The 17,963-nt window shown below is 34.0% G+C and overlaps 1 protein-coding gene across 1 annotated transcript; it reads right to left on the bottom strand.

Annotated features, from left to right (window-relative positions):
• Positions 1–936: 936 nt before the first annotated feature.
• fkbp1b (FKBP prolyl isomerase 1B) lies at positions 937–16,939 on the bottom strand. The gene is made up of 4 exons (XM_087812429.1): positions 16,773–16,939; positions 15,198–15,245; positions 2,885–2,997; positions 937–1,724 (listed from the first exon to the last, which is right to left on the bottom strand). The coding sequence occupies exons 1-4, from the start codon at positions 16,807–16,809 to the stop codon at positions 1,596–1,598; spliced, it is 327 nt and encodes a 108-aa protein (XP_087668555.1). The 5' UTR covers positions 16,810–16,939; the 3' UTR covers positions 937–1,595.
• Positions 16,940–17,963: the final 1,024 nt, after the last annotated feature.

Here is a 17,963-nt window from a genome sequence, read left to right as displayed (position 1 = left end):
CGCCAAACGAGCTCATACTTATTTTAGGATTTTAAAATATCTTGTTTTTTTTAAACTAAAATAAACTTCGTGTAGAGTACTGTATAGCATATTTGTATAGCTGTAATAAATTATTTACCATTTTATTCAATATAGTTAGTTTTTCTTTTTGCTTCAATTAAGCTAAGGAAGATTTTTTTCGGCATAGGATATTCTGTGATGCAAAATAATAATAACAATAAAAAAGAATAATAATAGGAACTCTTGATATATTATTTGAAATGTAATATTAATATCAATAATATACTTACATATATTACATATATTAAATGTTCACCAATTGTATTAAAGTTTAACGCCAAACAAGCTCATACTTATTTTTATTACTAAAATAAACTTTTGTAGAGTATAGCATATTTGTATATTTTTAATAAATTATTTACCATTTTATTCAACATAGTTAGTTTTTCTTTTTGCTTCAATTAAGCTAAGGAAGATTTTTTTTGGCATAGGATAATCGATAATGCAAAATAATAAATATTTAAACATTTAAATTAATAATAGGAACTCTTGATATATTATCTGAAAGGTAATATTAATATCAATAATACACTTTGCCGATATCAAAAATATATATACATGGAAAATAGGTTGAAGTAGGATTTCTGTAATTTAAGAAGACAATAAATGCTTAAATGTACAACAATTAAATAACAAGTATGTTATAGATCAGTGTTAAAATATCTTGTTTTAATTTACATGTTTATTTATGTACGTTTTGGAATTCAACCCGGATTTTTAAAATCAATAGCCAAATTATGAGCATAAGAGAGTAACAAAAAAAGTTAAATAAATGCAATTATTGAGCCAAATAGTTATTCACTGATCATCCACCAGGTGGCAGTGTTGCAGAAGACATGGTTGTTCACGTCTGCTTCAGAATGACGACAGAAGACGTTTCTCTCAATACAGTACATGCCATTTTTTTATTCAACAGTTGGTCTGGCAACGGCTCCAGCAGAGTTATGTACAGTATTGGACTGGTTTGATAGTCGGGCTTTTATTTGCATTACATGTTAAGAAGAGATATAAAATATACTAAAGACAGCAACATGTATCAGAGCATTCAACAGGAACAGGCCTGTGTCAAAGTGGCAATGCAGACAGTGGTATATAGAGTTTAATGCCCAGTCATTACGCGAGGGAAGCGAGCTAGAACCTCCCCCATATTGTTGTTGCTGTAACTGTAAGGCAGTAAAGTGTTCTTTATGATTGAAAAGTTTTCGACGGATGCTTGCTTTTATTTCCATTCAACAAAATTTACAACTGTAAATTATATCTAAAAAAAAATAAAATGAGCAATTAACAGAGAGACATCTAAAATGTTTAATGAATGTTGAAAAGTCTTTTTTTTTTTTTTTTAAATATAGGTTTATCTTTCATAAGATGCCAGCGAGAGACGGACTTAAATATTGAACTCAGGAAGAAGGGAAAGCAGGCAGGCAGTAAGTGGGGTTTTGTAGCAGCCAGGTATGGTGTTTCTGTGGAAACAGGTTTCGGGGGGCGATCGCTGCCTTATTTTAGGCTTAAAAACCTGGGTGTGTTGACCTCAGGCGTCACTCCAGCTTCAGCAGCTCCACGTCAAATATAAGAGTGGCGTTGGGGGGGATGACCCCCGGGTGGCCCGTGGCTCCGTACGCCATGTCTGGTGTGCAGGTGATTTTAGCCCTCTGGCCCAGACTCATCTGAAACAAAGAGGACTCAATCAAGGATCAATATATTTAGTTAGAACTGGAGGTCATCGTAACCCTTTAGGGGTGTCAAACTGGTCCAGAAAAGGGCTGAGACGGTGCAGGTTTTTGTTCCAACCAGTCAAGCACACATGAGTTAACCAATCAGGTGTCGGCTTAAACAAGCAACACCTCAATTGATTACTGTCTTCAGACGCCTGATTGGTTCAACTATAATGTGCTTGACTGGTTGGATCCAAAACCTGTATCGGCTCGTCCCTCTTCTGGACCAGTTTGAGACCTGTTTAGATAGCAGCTGTCAACTAGAACTGACATAAACAAATACGGCACAACAATTTAAGTCGAGGCAGTTCAAGTTCTCCTTCACTCAATGTGGACTTGTTTGTGTTTTTTTATTGCACTTATCTGCTTAATTAATGTAGTAAAATAAGTAACTGAAATAAATGGATTTTATCCACAAAGAATATTGTCGTGAATATAGTTTGACATTTATTGATCTTGATATTATAACATTAAAAACTAGATCGCAATATTACATACATTTTTTTTATATATATATATATAATTCTGATTTCAAATACTACTTGCTTTAGTCATAAAAGTTCTCGTTATAAAACCGGTACATATGAAAAGTAACCGAAAACATATTAAAACATGATTTTTGTCTTTCTTTTTTTTTTTTAAAATCACATCACAGTTCAAACAGGAGGGAATCTTACAGACAAAGATGTCAAACTCAATCCAACAGGGGACCAAATATTATTAATAGTCCAAGTTGCGGAAAACGAACAAAAATGTACTTATCGAGTTAATTCTTTCATATTTTTTTCTCATTCACAAAACAAAGTCTTAATCCGTCTTCAACAACTGTATCTTTATAGGTCACCATATCAACATGAACAATAACCTGCTTTGATTTTGAACAAACAATCCGGAGGGCCACTTAAAATAACTCGGATGGCCAGGTTTGGCGCCCGAGGCCATGAGTTTGACATGAGTCTTAGACATTATAAAACCTATTTTTTCTGTTGATGTCCATTTATAACTAAAAAATAATTTACATTGTCATTTAAAGAGTAACAATGAAAGACGTCTCGTCGTTTTGTGCTTATCGATCGATAAAATCTCAACTAGGTTAAAGGTCACAGACTCACCTGTGCTACTCCCTCCTCCCAGCCCTTGATGACTTCCATCCGGCCGATCTTGAACTTGAAAGGCTTGTTTCTGTCTCGAGAGGAGTCAAACTTTTTTCCGTTCTGCAGCATACCTGAGAGACAAAAGAGGCATTTATTTCCAGTGAGCCCATGAACGAAACGTGCAAATGAACCTATTTACTTGAGTTTTTTTTTTTAATCTGGACGTGTGGTCCGCTTAAGTAACCCAGACGGACAAAGGGAATGTGAATCAGGAAGCACTGGCCTGGTTTAGTGGATTATTTTTAAAATTAACTAGGCCACTGCTTGCCAGGATCTAGACCACAGGGGGAAACAGGGGAACAAAGGCGGTACAGTGCTGACTGCACTCCTTCAGAACACAGACTGACCGCTCAGGCATGATAACCACTGGGAGCTTTAGAAGACTTGGCCTCGTTTTATTAGTCATTTAAGCCTCATAACTCAACTCCTTCGCACTTTTCTCCAGAAAACCTGCGTGGAAATACATTCTTCCTTTATTCACCTGTACTGTCACACTGAGTAAATATTAATATTGTAAGTCTTTTGCGAAATCTACTAAAAAAATGTCAAATTTTTAAGGAATCTAAAATAATGAAGCATTACAAAGACGTCTGTTTCTTATGAATAATCTTGAAATACTTTGCAGAAGTGATTATTTTTGAGGCATATTTCATATTGCATGAGTTCTGCAAGTAATCCAAAATAATTCTAGGTCACCCAGTCGAAAAATCTACCATCAAAGGATTTGTAGTCGTGCAAATTTCATAGTTGAATATCATAACTAGGGTTATCAAATTTTGCGGTAATTACTGCTTAAATATGAATATCATATAGAATCATATAATACTTATTATTGGATGTGTTACAACACTTATATTGAACTAATGTCAATATAAAACTGCAATATTTAACCAATTCTGGTAGAAACTAAAGGTTGAACTAAGGGTTGTCAAATTTTGCGATAATTAATATGACTTAATCTGACTCTAATTTTAATATCTTACTTTGCTGAATCTGTTTGTCTTTTTGTAGAAAATCCATTTGTTTTTTTTGCTGTTGGTCTTTTTGTGTTTGAGTTGTCGAGGAGAAAACAATTGAAACCTTGAAGTAAGCGTTGACTGGTCTAGAGAATCATATAATACTTGTTATTGGATGTTTTACAACACGTTATATTGACCTAATGGCAATATAAAACTGCAATATTTACCAGTTTTGGTGGAAACTAAAGGTTGAAACAAACACTTGAGCCTCAAACACAATAAATGACTAGAACTTAATCTATAAAAAACAATTAATAACTTTAGTAAGACACTGTTTTCCTATATATATAAATCTCTTGATCTGCTACAATCGAGACATTTAATTAGAAATAAAATCTCTCAGCATCAAAACATTATCAAACTTCTTAAAAATACTTGACAAAAACCTGCAGATCTATCTTGTCACGTGACAGGAACCGTCAATACTTTTGTTTTCAGAGGAAGAACACATTCATCTTGAAGTTCCATTCGTACAGCAACTTTCACACAAACAAACACAAAAACCAGAGCCATTTAAAGTGACGCATCCATTTGTCAAGACCGAGGCGAGTGTGAATATTTGCCGTTTAAGAAGGTATACGATCAGTGTCTGCTTTCATGTAAGATCCGGGCCTGAACACTCTACTGTACACGGCTTCTCTCCTTTCGCTCCTGCCTAAACTTAGTGGGCCCGTCGTTTCCAAGAATCGCACCAGTCCAGATATTAAGGGGGTCTGGGCCTGGAGTCAAGAAGTGCCGACACCGAGACAAGTAACACCTGCCAGTGCGGGGAAGCCTCTGACGCCGGGAGTGTATTATATGTCTCTACTGTTATCATACATGTTCATCTAAACACATACTTTGGTCATATTTAACCCTTCAAAGTTCCTTCTTCTTCTTTCTTTCTCTGAATGGATTTTCCGCTTAATCGTAGCTGGATTAGATTCCCAAATACTGGCCCAGATCAGATTATAATTCCTAATAACAGCGCTAAGTGAGTGAACGACTCATTAGATTTGCAGAAATAGATGCAGGTGTAAACATTAGTTCTAACAGCTGTTGGTGATGAATGAAACCGCTCATTTGGAAGCCAAAGTCTGCACTGTTAGGATGATGACTTTCTTTTCATGACTTGTTTTGTTAGTAGCAATACATCAAATCAGAGAGAAAACTATTCTTTTTTTTTTTGCCATGGAAAATGTATTCCCATGAATCTTCTCTGCTCAGGATCCCTCCTCTTCGTTCTCTCTCTTATCACCAGAGCCAGAAAGTCCCGTATAAGGAGGAAGTGGTTCCAGGACGACCGGCACCACCATGACCCACAATCCCCCACGCCCATGAATTATTGATGAGTGATTGTTACTCAAGATATCGTGTGTCAAAAAGAAATAACATCATTTTTGGGGCAATTTGCTCTTATTTTGAAACCCTATTTAGTGTTATATTGACCTTTAAAGTATATACTTTATTGAGTATTGTTTTGATTGTTTAAGCGCTTTGTGACCCTGGTCTGGAAAAGCGCTATATAAATACATATTACTTTCTAACTTACTTAATATGTAAGATTGAAAATACTGTTTTACGGCTTCCCAGAGTGTCGAAAAATCTCTGTTTTCCCTTTATTACTGCCTTTTGAAAATGGTCATTTGTTTACAAAACCAGAAAAGTACTCTTGTTGTGTCGTTTTAATCTTCCTAGTAACTTCAGAAAATACTCTCAGTACTTCCTATAAAAACACTGTCCTTACCCACTGCTGCTAAGTTTGTTGGTCACACGACTACAGACTCCCCCAGGTTAGGTTACGTACTTAAAAGCATCGTTAAAATAGTAGTGAGAGAATCTTACTACACTTCAAAATGAAACGTTCGCCGCAAATAAACCAATGTATAATATTAAAATGTTACATATTGCTGCTTTAATATCATGTTAAAACTGGGAAAATGGCGGCATTTATTAGGTATTTAAATATACTTATAAGATGCATTACTTTGTAGAGGCTTGTGTGTATCATGATACAGTGTTTTCATTTTTGACAGGCCACTAGATGGCACTCAAACATCAACAAGATTCCAGGTTTTTATTGAATTAGTAGATCGGGGACAATGATTATGAAGCAGAGAGTGCCATCTAGTGGCCTTTTTTGAAACGATGACTAGGGGAGAATATTGGCAAGAATCTGGTGATATGATACGTATCATGATTCAGGGGCAGCGATATGACGTATATTTTAATATTTTAGTAACAAAGAATATACTGTATACACATATTATAAATACATATAGGAATATCTATTTTTTAAAGATTAAAGAAATTATTTTTATTATTATTTTTAAAAAGTATAAAAACGATAATATAATTTCACAAGAAAAAAAGAAAAAAAAAAGTGATTATTTCTATATTTCTTATGCTCCCCAATGAAGACACTGTACTTTCATGAGGCCTCATCGACCCCATAACCAGTTTTCTACTATCTACTATTTCAAACTTGGAGACATAATATTGATCATCATACTGTGACCTTAAGTAAGTCAGCAAGTAATTTTTATTTGTATAGCGCTTTTCCAGACCAGGGTCACAAAGCGCTTAAACAGTCAAAACAATATTCAATAAAGTATATATTTTAAAGATCAAGATAAAACTGAGAACACAACAGGAGTTCCAGAAAATCAAGGAAAAGCCTGAACAAATAAAAACGTCTTAAGATGTTTCTTAAAGGAGTCAGTAGATCCATCAAGCGCATTTACTTCATTTGGTTGGAAAACAACTTGTATACATGAGTTGTGTTATAAAAATACATAAATACATTAATTAGAGAATTAACTTATTAGTAAAAAACCCATCATACCACTAGTTTTACTTCAACAAACTCAAGCTACAAGACTATATCTGGCAAGAGAGGCAAAAAAAACAAAAAACATTCACAGCTAATCTTGAACCCTCTTTATCACTTTCTCGTCGTCGCCCGGTGGATAAGCATGGGTGGGGTTTCTTCAAAAATAAAGTGGGAGCCACTCGCGCCTCAAGAGGAGCTCGGTTTGAGCTAAATCCGCAGGCTGTAGTCCACAAGGGAGGGGCTATTTTTACTCGCGCTACTGTATCCTGTCTCGCCCTTGTCTAGAAATCACTGCCTCCGTGGCTCCTTCCCACAGCCCCCCTTGAGGGTGGTGGGGGTGAACGGAGATGCATGGAGGGGGCTATCTGTCCGTGGACAACCATGTTCTTGTGAGTACAAAGAGAAAACATTGGCATCGCTGATACATCAAGTGCCGCTAATTAAAGGAATTTGAAAGCAGTTACTGCCAGATGTTCAGTAAAGAGGATCAATGACGCCGGTGGTTTGTTGCTGCGAGGGATCTGTGGAGCTTCTCCACTTTAATGGGCCTTTTTGTTTCCGATGCTGGATCTGGACATTCAAACCGCTTTTCCCTTGAAGTGGAAAATGTAATTTAGAGAACAAGAAATCATTGCTCTAATTTAATGAGCATGCTTTTTCATTCACGATTGAGGGGAAACAGTCGTTCGAGATGTCACATTTTTCGTAAACACACTCTGCATCCTCGACTTCCATTTTGGTTGACAATATAACAAATGCTAAGTGCCTTTATTTGATATTTATAAACATTTTGAATTGGGTTTCCAATAGATACAAATATTAATTAATCATCATTTCACCTAGAAATGACAGAGAAAAACCCTCTTTTTAAAGTTTGTTTTTTAAATTCATAATTGTGGCAGATCAAAAGATCGAATACACAATTTAAAAGTTTATTTTTAAAGTTACTAATTATTTTGAACAGACTTGAACAGATGCAGTCATGTTAATTTCAACCTTTAGTTTCGACTAGTAGGGCTGAATATTGCTGTGTAAACTGAATAACTGGGGGAAAAAAAGTCAAAGTTCATATGTATTAATAACTAAAAGATTGTAAAAAAGGTTGGACTTCTTGACACTTTTGCTTACAAGTTACATTAAAGATCAATATTGATCAAAGATTAACACACACAAGTGTTTGTAGTGACATGAGTGGATATGAAATTATTAAAAAACGTATAAATATGTTCTCATTCACCTAAGACACCATCGATCGTTTTATACTGAATATTTTGATCCACTAATTCACGCTATTCAGAAAAAATTTAAAGAAATTATGAGCTTGTTTTTGTAATATAACAAAATGATCAGCGCCTGATCGCTCCAAGTGTTTCTCTACGAGAGTCACAGACGTTCTTGTGGAACAAGATCACCTCAGATTGATCAAAGTTTCCCTCATGTGATCACATGATTGAAAAGATCTCCTTGAAATAACACACTTATATAAATACACCGTCACATGATTTGTTAATTTGTCATTTGTAAACAAAACACTTTTATTTTATAACTGTAATAAAAATTCACGCTGTGCAGCCACGCCACACATTCATATTAAGCTCAGACGATCAGATCATTTTCATCATCATCAATACTAAGTGCTATAAGTAACTGATTTTTACTTTTATTCTTGTTAAAGTCCATTTGAAGTCGTTTCAAATAAGCCCCTGATCATCTCTGTAAATAAAGTATTTGCGTTTATAACCCTGAATGAAAAATAAAAACATTTACACCGAACTCTTCTGCACTCATTTCAATTTAAATGTTTAAATGAACGGAAAAAAAACTGTTTAAATTCATCTTTTCATTTGTTTTTCTGATTGCAGAGAGAAATATCACCGTTCATTTAAAGATGATTTAAAGATGTAAATTAGGGCGTGGAAAGGGACGACCAAGGCAGTGATTAATTCCACATTGATTACAATGTACAAAAGAAACATATTTTAATTTGTGTGCACGCGCAGATTCATACGTCCGAATATTTTTGTACGGGCACAATTTTCTGGATTTGAGTGTAAGACCATATTTAGTAAAAGATCCATGAACTATAAAGTGCTGTAAGTTAAGACGAAATAAATAATACCATTCACCATTCATCAGGGTGTGAACGACATTTATTTTCTACCCCAAAACTAAAGCACAAGAAATCATTCTACAAAAAAAGCAACTCAAACGCAAACAGTAAAGTAAGAAATTAAATAGTAAAAGTATTAATGGGATTTTAAAATATAAAGCACTTTTATGATCGTTATTGATTAATTGCAATTAATCGCACACACTATCTAATCTATAGAAAAATTATCTTATTACCATTTCTTTTTTTTTCACCTTATGTAATGCATATTTACCATAATCTTGTTTTCCAACTGAAACAATCTTAAACAGTTGTATCTTTTTTTATAGCTCTATATACCTTCTACTCAGATTTCTCTTTTCAAAAACTTTACCCAATATTGCATAATAGATGATGTAGGAAACTAACTAAACTGTAACTTAAACAATATATAATGAGGATTGCGAGTGAATCAACTCAAGCGTTTATAATCAAGTCAATAGAAATTCCCGACGTCTATATCGACTTTCTGGAAGGGAAGTTCGTCTTCGCCCTGACACCCCACGCCCCCCCGTTTCGGGTGCGTCTATTTCTGTTGTCGCACACTTAAGTGTCATTAGGTTTCAGCTCCAGCACGTTTCACGCTCAAGTCTGGATCTCAAAGATGGTCAGGAATGAAGTCCCCCCATTTAGGCATGACATCATATTACCGCGCCTGCTGCTACCAAAGCTCACACACCTTGTCGCTTCGGGGTCTTACGACTGCGTTCATCGGCCCCCACCGGCTTCTTGTCGAGACTTTATCAATCACGATCAGTCGTCGGCCGCACCGAGTTTTCACGCCGATACAGGATCGGCTTCTATTTCTGTGCTGCGGCCGTCTGCAGGCTCTTGATGCAGGATAAGACTTTTTGCTACGATTCAAAATGTGTCTCTTAAAGTAATGTTTAAAAGAGGGTGCTACTGTGTTTCTCCTATTTACTCTCATGTGTGAAGAATATGAGTAACTGTATGCAGTGAATTAGGATCTTTTCTGCACGATAAATATTAAATCATGGTTAAATATGTGAAGTCAAAACTGTTAACAAAAACTCAGTTTTATTATTATCATTATTTGCACAGTATGGACTTGTTGGAAAATATTGATTTTGTAATATTTCAAGTACATTTGGGACATATCCTGTGATATAAATTGTTATTTCTTTATTTAAATATTTATTTTAAGCCCGTTTTTGTATGTAAATAGAATAAAACCATACATTTTTGAAGATAAAAACCCAACTATATTGAATACTTTTATTACAATTTTTGCACAAAAACATTTAAGAAAAAAAAAGTTGGACCTAGTAGGGGCGTAATTAAATATTGATATAACGATATATCGCTATTTTTATTCCCGATACTATATCTATACTTAATAGCACTGTATCGATATTTTAAAAAGTTTTGTTTTCTTTTTATATTCAAAGTAATTTAATTGGCTTATATTTAATTTAGTTTGTGTATAAAAAAGACAATCAATCGATGTTTTATTTTACAATTAACACTAAAATATTCCCTGCGTTTATTCATTCGTGTGGTGCAATTAAACCTCTGGCCACTAGTTGGCAACATTCAGTCATTTCGAACGATGAAACCGGCGAAATGGCAGCGTTGAGTGAAAGAGTAAAGGATACACCAGAGTCCAGCAGCTTTTAAAGCTGAAGTATGGACTCAATTTTGCTTTAAAACAACGTTTAAAGTTTAAAAATTTGATTATTTAACAATACACTACTTTAAAAAAAAAACTTGATGCAGGATAAGACTTTTTGCTACGATTCAAAATGTTTCTTATCGAAAGCTCAACACATAGTTAAAGCAAATGCATCCAAAAAAAAGGAGATTACTTTGCCGCCCAGTCAACACGACTGGTCAAATTTAGGGAATCCACAAGCAAAGAGTCAGCAGTGGGTCACTCGCTCGGATGCAAGCAGGCATGCGCTCTTGTGTGTGTGTCTGGATGGTTCGAATCCCAGTGCAGAAAGTGAAGATCAAAAGGGATTTGCAAAATGTGTGTGTGTGGGTGTTTTGCATGCGTGTGGTTTGCAATCCCACGGCGTGTTAAAAATCCCTCTCTCCCCGCCATTAGAGTTCACCCGACCTCCGTTATCTGGGAGCCAGGCTGCAGTCAGCTCGCGGGGCCAGCTGGACGGCTTTGTCCGGGCTTACATTCCAAATCTTTAGCCAACCTCCAGGGCTCGCTCTTCATATCATTTTTGACACGATCGCATTCTTACGAGGATGACTTGAGCTAATGCGTGTTCGGATCAGACGTTCGCCGCAGTCGAGCGGGTTGAAAATAATACTGACTTTATAATAACAACATAATTAACTTGTTAGCTTATTTCCTGTAGTCTATCTTGAAATGGCAGAATCTATATCACAAATGAAACTAGAAAAATGTGCATTTCCAGAAGAAAATACAGCGTGAATGCTGACTCTGATCTGTAAACATCCCATAGTAGAATTGTATCTAGTAGTCAAGTGTGTTGATAAGAGTTTGAAGGTGTGAGTAGATGAATGTACGTGAAGGTCAAAGTTGAAGGAGTTGAAACATGAGTTGAAGAGTTTTCTCATTCAAGTGAATGGGAAAAAAGGGTAGAAAAAGAAGAATAGAAGAAAGAGTTGAAGAGATAAAAGAAAGCCAGAAATATCCCCCATTTCGGGAACGAGCAGAAATTGATAAAAGTGGTTCAAATTGGATAAAATTTGTAGGAGATGGGGTACAAAATTTAGGTCAGAAGAAGTAAAATAATAATAATAATGATAATAATAATAATAATAATAAGACGTAAAGAGCAACAGGATGCTTTTCAGCATTCACAAAATAATAACGGCAGCGTTACATATCTGTATGAAACCTTCCTTTAACTCGCTAAATTGATCCGTTGCTGACTGAATTTGGAACATTTCCCATCATCAAAACACCTTTTGAACCACATTAGAACCACAACAAAAGTTGTAGTAGTTAAAAAAGTACTCATTTGAATGTAAATAATATTAATAAAATCAAAAATATTCCTAACTAAAGAGAAAAGTATACAGGAAATTAAAACTATTGATGGTAAACTACAAACATGGATGATTAGGTTGATGATATCATCTCTATAAGTATTATTTAAGCAAAATCGAATTTTATTGTCATGAATTTAATTGAATGATATGTTGTTTTGTTGATAACAAATAAAATGTTTAATCTTGAAAAACAATGATTATCAATTATTCAACTCAGGTTTTGTTTATTTATCAAGTTATCACCTGGAAATCAGGAGCATTGACCATCTTTCAATAAACATATGCTTGTTTTATTTAATCAAAAAGTAACTTTGTAAACTAAATGTGTCAATAAATCTGTAATTAAACAATACACCGTTAAAATACATACTTTAAAAGGCCAAGACAACATAGCGACAAACACAACAGCCCCAACAAAGTTAAGAAAAAGCCTGCACTAATACAGAGTCTTAAGACTCGTGGGACTTGTGGGACATTTAAGAAGCTTTTAAACCGTGTGTAATGTACATTCTCTGGTTCATAAATACCGCGGGGCCACATGATATCTGCTTGATGGCTAATAAACGGGACATACTCTGTCTTGACATGTGTGTTCTAGATTGTGATCGATTCCTAGGAGTAGAAACACTAACTAAATCAGTAGTTAGATAGTAACACATACTGTGATAAACAACTGAAAACAACATGAGATCTGTTTGCAAACAAACAACAAGTCACGACTAAAGGCATCCATCAAAATTGGTTGAATAAGTTGTTAACAGAATTAGTCTGCAGATCAGGACAAATTGTAAATCGGATTATCTTGTCCCAGAAACTGCAAAATCAAACTCTGTGTTTGTAGAAAAAACTCTGCTTGAGAATAATAATTCTCTCTCAAAAATAAAGTACTGTTGTACACCCCGAAGTTGTTTGTTCTTCGGTTACTGATTAAAGTTTCAATTATATAATGTTTTTCTGCCATTGAATTTACCAAAATGTGGTGTTTTACTTGATACTTTTGAGTACTAAATGATAATAACTAGCTTAAAGATAATAAGGTTGATTTTAATATAATTATTTGACTCTTAAAGTAATGTTTAAAAGAGGGTGCTACTGTTTTTCTCCTATTTTCTGTCATGTGCGAAGAATATGAGTAACTGTATGCAGGGAATTAGGATCTTTTCTGCACGATAAATATTAAATCATGGTTAAATATGTGAAGTCAAAACTGTTATCAAAAATTCAGTTTTATTATTATTTGCACAGTATGGACTTGTTGGACAATATTGATTTGGTAATATTTCAAGTACATTTGGGACATATCCTGTGATATAAATTGTTATTTATTTATTTAAATATTTATATTAAGCCTTTTTTTTGTATGTAAATAGAATAAAACCATACATTTTTGAAGATAAAAACCCCACTATATTGAATAGTGTGTTGCTGCAGCTTAAACCACAAAACAATTTTTGCACATTTAAGACAGACTTTTTTTGGACCTACTAGGGGCGTAATTAAATATTAATATAACGATATATCGCTATTTTTATATCCAATACTATATCTATAATTAATCGCACTGTATCAATATTTTAAAAAATGTTTTGTTTTGTTTATATATTCAAAGTTATTTAATTGGCTCATATTTAATTTAGTTTGTGTATAAAAAAGACAATCAAACAATGTTTTATTTTATAATGAACTCTAAAATATTCCCTGCGTTTATTCATTTGTGTGGTGCAATTAAACCTCTGGCCACTAGTTGGCAACATTCAGTCATTTCAAACGATGAAACCTGTTAAATGGCAGCGTTGAATGAACAAGTAAAAGATACACCAGAGTCCAGCAGCTTTTAAAACTGTATTATGGACTCAATTTGGCTTTAAAACAACGTTTAAAGTTTAAAAAAAAACATTCTTTAACAATACACTACTTTTTAAAAAAAACATATAGGCTTTATTTTAACTATCCATTTTTAAAATCCGTTTACTTTTCGCACTGTAACGCAAACAAAACCTCATTTTGAGTTAATCAGGTGAGAAATCTTGGAAGACGCCGAACCGCTCACACCTGTTTACTACAAAGCCGCTGTGACGCAACAACAATCACTCCGGCATGTAATAAACTGCGCCCTTTTCCAGACAGACTGCTGATATGTGGATTACGTTGTGTTTACTTTCTGTCTGACCTAGTTGTCTGGACAGCCAACCCCGAGGCGCAACATAACCTCAATTTATTTCCCCAAATTTCTTCGGATTTTAGGCTGCAATGCGTCAGACACAACTGATACAACTGGGGGGGGGGGGCAGGGAAAGTTGACTTTGAGTGTTTATCTTTGCTCAAGCGTGCAGTCAAAGATCAGAGAAGCTTAATAAGGGGGATTGAACTTGACTTTTCCTAAACAGCACGTCTAGCTCAACTACTTTTTAGCAGTTGGTTGTTTAATAAGACAATCCTTTGTATCACCAACTTGCAAAAACATGCCTTCACAATCCTTTTCTTAACAGTTGTACACAATAATGAGCTCATGAAGATACATGTTTTTGGGCTGGTCCTGAATGGAAGTGGTAGCAGGTGCAGCTAAACAAAGACAGACAAGTATTCAAAAGCTTCCTTAATCACAATGAAAACTCAGAAATGTAATTATCATCCTCTTTTTTAGATGATAAGCATTCAATAAACTTCAGAATTCTTTAGTTATTTGAGGCCGTCAATAAATCCTGAATCCCCCCATCAGGATTCCTATAGCATGAGGTTAAATTCAACACTTTGACATTACATTTAAGACTCAACATGTAACAAAAATTGAATATTACAATAATATAACATGCAAATTATTGACGCAAGAATGATGCTTTGCACAATATACTTGTACACGTCATCTGGTAACACTTTCCTTCATTAAAAATAATTGAATATACATTATACATTGGTTAAAATACATTTATAAATAAACAAATGTTATTAGATATTTTGAGATTTGAGACAAACATAAAATCTTACTTTTGACATACTTTTGGAAAATTTTATTTAAGACAAATTAATGCCAAATAACACTGGTTTGATGTCTTTAAAATACTTTTTAAGGAAGCATAAGCATTTTAAAAATATAATAAAATGAATCTATTTATTATGAGTGTGCTGCAAAATCTAGTCAATGCTGATCTCATGATGTCGTTTTAACTGAATAAAACATATATATTCCAACAACGGACCTGTGCACGACAGAGAATGTAAACAAGAGTCTTAAATTGGGAATTCAAAATAGACAGGAAGAAGGGATAAAGAAAACTAAACAAAATAAAAGTCACTTACCTATGTAATGAACAACACATGTCTGGCCTTTCTTGGGAAATGTTCTTCCTGTGCAAGAAGAGAAAAAGAAGACAGTAAAAATATTAAAAACACATTAATCAGCAGAAGAATCTAGCTCTGAACATACAGACACACATGCGACAATGATGGAAGTGAATGTCTTTTAGACTTTGAATATAAAATTATAATATAAAACACTTTTTTTTGCCATCTATGCATTTCTAAATGCATGTGTAAGAATGGAATCTGTAAAAACAATATTGAGTGAAAATAATTAAATTAAATTTAAAAAAGATTGAATGTAAATAAATTTAATGTAAGTATATTGCATACGTAACATTGAATATTAAATATTACTCGACACATTGCACATCAGAGTTTTACCCTTAATCTTTTAACATTGTTATTTTTATGTTTGATATGTTTTTAACATTGAATTACTTTACTCTGATTTTTTTTTTTTTAATTTTTCGTGCATTGAAAGGGTTTTTTCAAATTTTCAGTGAGATTTTGATGCTGTTACAATTCAGTGTAAAATTCAACGTGTAAAATAAATGAAAGATAAAAAAAATCAGTGAAAACAAATGTAATACTAGTTGTTACTAGATAATACTAGACATATATAGAGGGATCAATAAAGTTTATCTATCTATTGCAAATCAAATTTCTTTCACTTAACATTGAATACGTTACGGTAAGGTTTTCTACATTAGATTTTACACTAAATCTTTTTTTTACATCTAATTTTTTTTTTGGTGCATTATAAAAAGAAAATAGACAAATAGCAAAAAACAGCACTTAAAATGTAAGTGTTTTTCTAATTTTAAGTCAGATTTTGATGCTGTACAAATTTCAACGAGTTAAAAAAAACAAAGATCAATGCAAAGAAATGTAATGTTAGTTATTATGATGATTTTCTTTTGAGGTGTGGGCAGAATTGAATTTTCTTTTTTACAAAATTCATTTTACAATGATTTTTTTCATGCATCAAAAAAAATGGACTGCAAAAAACAACAGTGATTACATTTTGAGTGTTTTTTAACTAATATTTCGATTCTCAATGAATTCCAAAGTTATATTCACTTATTTACTTTAATACTGTTTTCTTTATTTTCATTTTTAAATTTGAATTTCAGATATATTTCTCGACACATTGCACATCGAATTTATTAAACTTAATTTTTTAACATTGACACATTGTTTAACCTTTCACTTTTTCTACATTAAATTAGAATAAATTTGTTTTTACATATCGAATTATACAAGGAATATTTTTCAATGCATTGAAGAAGAAAAAAATGCACAGAATTGCTTGAAATAAATTTATTTTTTAAATTCGAATTAAGATTTTGATGCTGATTCATTGATAAAATATATATATATATTTGAAGTCAGATGTCACACGTGTACTTAGACAACATATCCCAGCCAATAAGATGCAGAAGCTTCTAGAAACCCAGTTACATCAGGATCAGTTACCACTTAACTAACGCCTTTAACCGAGCAGGTTACCCCCAAGTTAACGACAACCAGCAGCCGAATGAAGGCGTCAGACGTGCGGGTTCCTGAACTCACCGTCGCCGGGAGATATCGTCTCGACTTCCACGCCCATGGTTCGTTCGTGCGACTTTCTGCGGGGATCAGCCCTGGATCATAAGGCCCTGCAGCAGAGCGTCTCTGGCACCCGTCGAAGAGGCTCCGAGTCCGGGTGTGTATATTTGGATGGACGCGGTGCGTTCACGGACCCGAGCTGAGACTGCATCCAATCACCTGACAGCAGGGGGGAGGAGGAGGGAGGAGGGGGGGGTCGGTTCTGTAGTACTGCTGCGTCGAGCTCGACGTCATGACTCGACAGCGCCACCTGGTGTTTGTTCTGGTAAGTGAACGCCTACACATGCTGTATATATTTCAAGACATTTACTTTTATTACTCAACAGTTTAAGTTAAAGCCAATTTTACTCGCTTGTATTATTAGGTCCTAGACGTTGTTGCGTGTTGCTGAGTTACGGCTACATTTCCCACAATTCCACGCGGCACCCGGTTCACTTCCGGGTCAAAACTGAAGGCACAACACGGGGTAAGAAACGCACAACGTTACACTTTTTTTTTTTAATTACTGCTTTAATTCTGTTATACAATTTATCTTGTAACGTTTCGTAATGTCATTATTTCCGTTACTCTTTTTTTAATAGTAACGATATTGTTATCGTTTCGTTGTTCCCCATTAAAAAGCGTTTATCTCATAAATCTATTTAGGTATGTTTGTAGTTTCAAAGATGAATTTAATATTATTAAACGTGTATCGCCATGTCTTGTTAAAACTATTTCAGTTATATAAGTATAATTTTCCTGTGGTAAATATTAAGAAAGTTATTGATTATTAAAACCGGTAAAAATGCACTCATTTCCGGTTAACTTCCTTAGTGCTCAGTCAATAGGGTTCAATATTTGAGTTGTGACCCTTTTGTTAATCCCGAAATAACTTTATATTAAAGGAATTTCATTTTTTTTTAATCTCCAATCAGGTCACTTCAATTCTTGTTTCTCTTCTATTATTTTGATTGCATTTCTGTTTAATTCCAAGCATGTATATATATATATGTATATATATATATATATATATATATATATATGAGTGTATATCATATGTTGTATTTGTTTGTTTTTATTTGTTAACTATTTGAATTTCTTACCCGCTATAAATGTTAAACTGAATTTAATGGTGAACCACTTTTGTTGCACGTTGATAAGGAGGAAAATCATGAA

Source organism: Callionymus lyra, chromosome 17, assembly GCF_982586985.1.
Source record: "Callionymus lyra chromosome 17, fCalLyr1.hap1.1, whole genome shotgun sequence".
Lineage (NCBI taxonomy): Eukaryota > Metazoa > Chordata > Actinopteri > Syngnathiformes > Callionymidae > Callionymus > Callionymus lyra.
This window is presented reverse-complemented; position numbering and strand designations above follow the sequence as displayed.

Excerpts from the sequence above, each read along its gene's own strand:
- fkbp1b (XM_087812429.1), bottom strand. The coding sequence starts at position 16,809 with ATGGGCGTGGAAGTCGAGACGATATCTCCCGGCGACG. Across the intron at positions 15,246-16,772 it reads GACGATATCTCCCGGCGACG|GAAGAACATTTCCCAAGAAA; the intron begins GTGAGTTCAGGA and ends CTTCTTGCACAG. Across the intron at positions 1,725-2,884 it reads GGGAGGAGGGAGTAGCACAG|ATGAGTCTGGGCCAGAGGGC; the intron begins GTGAGTCTGTGA and ends TCTTTGTTTCAG.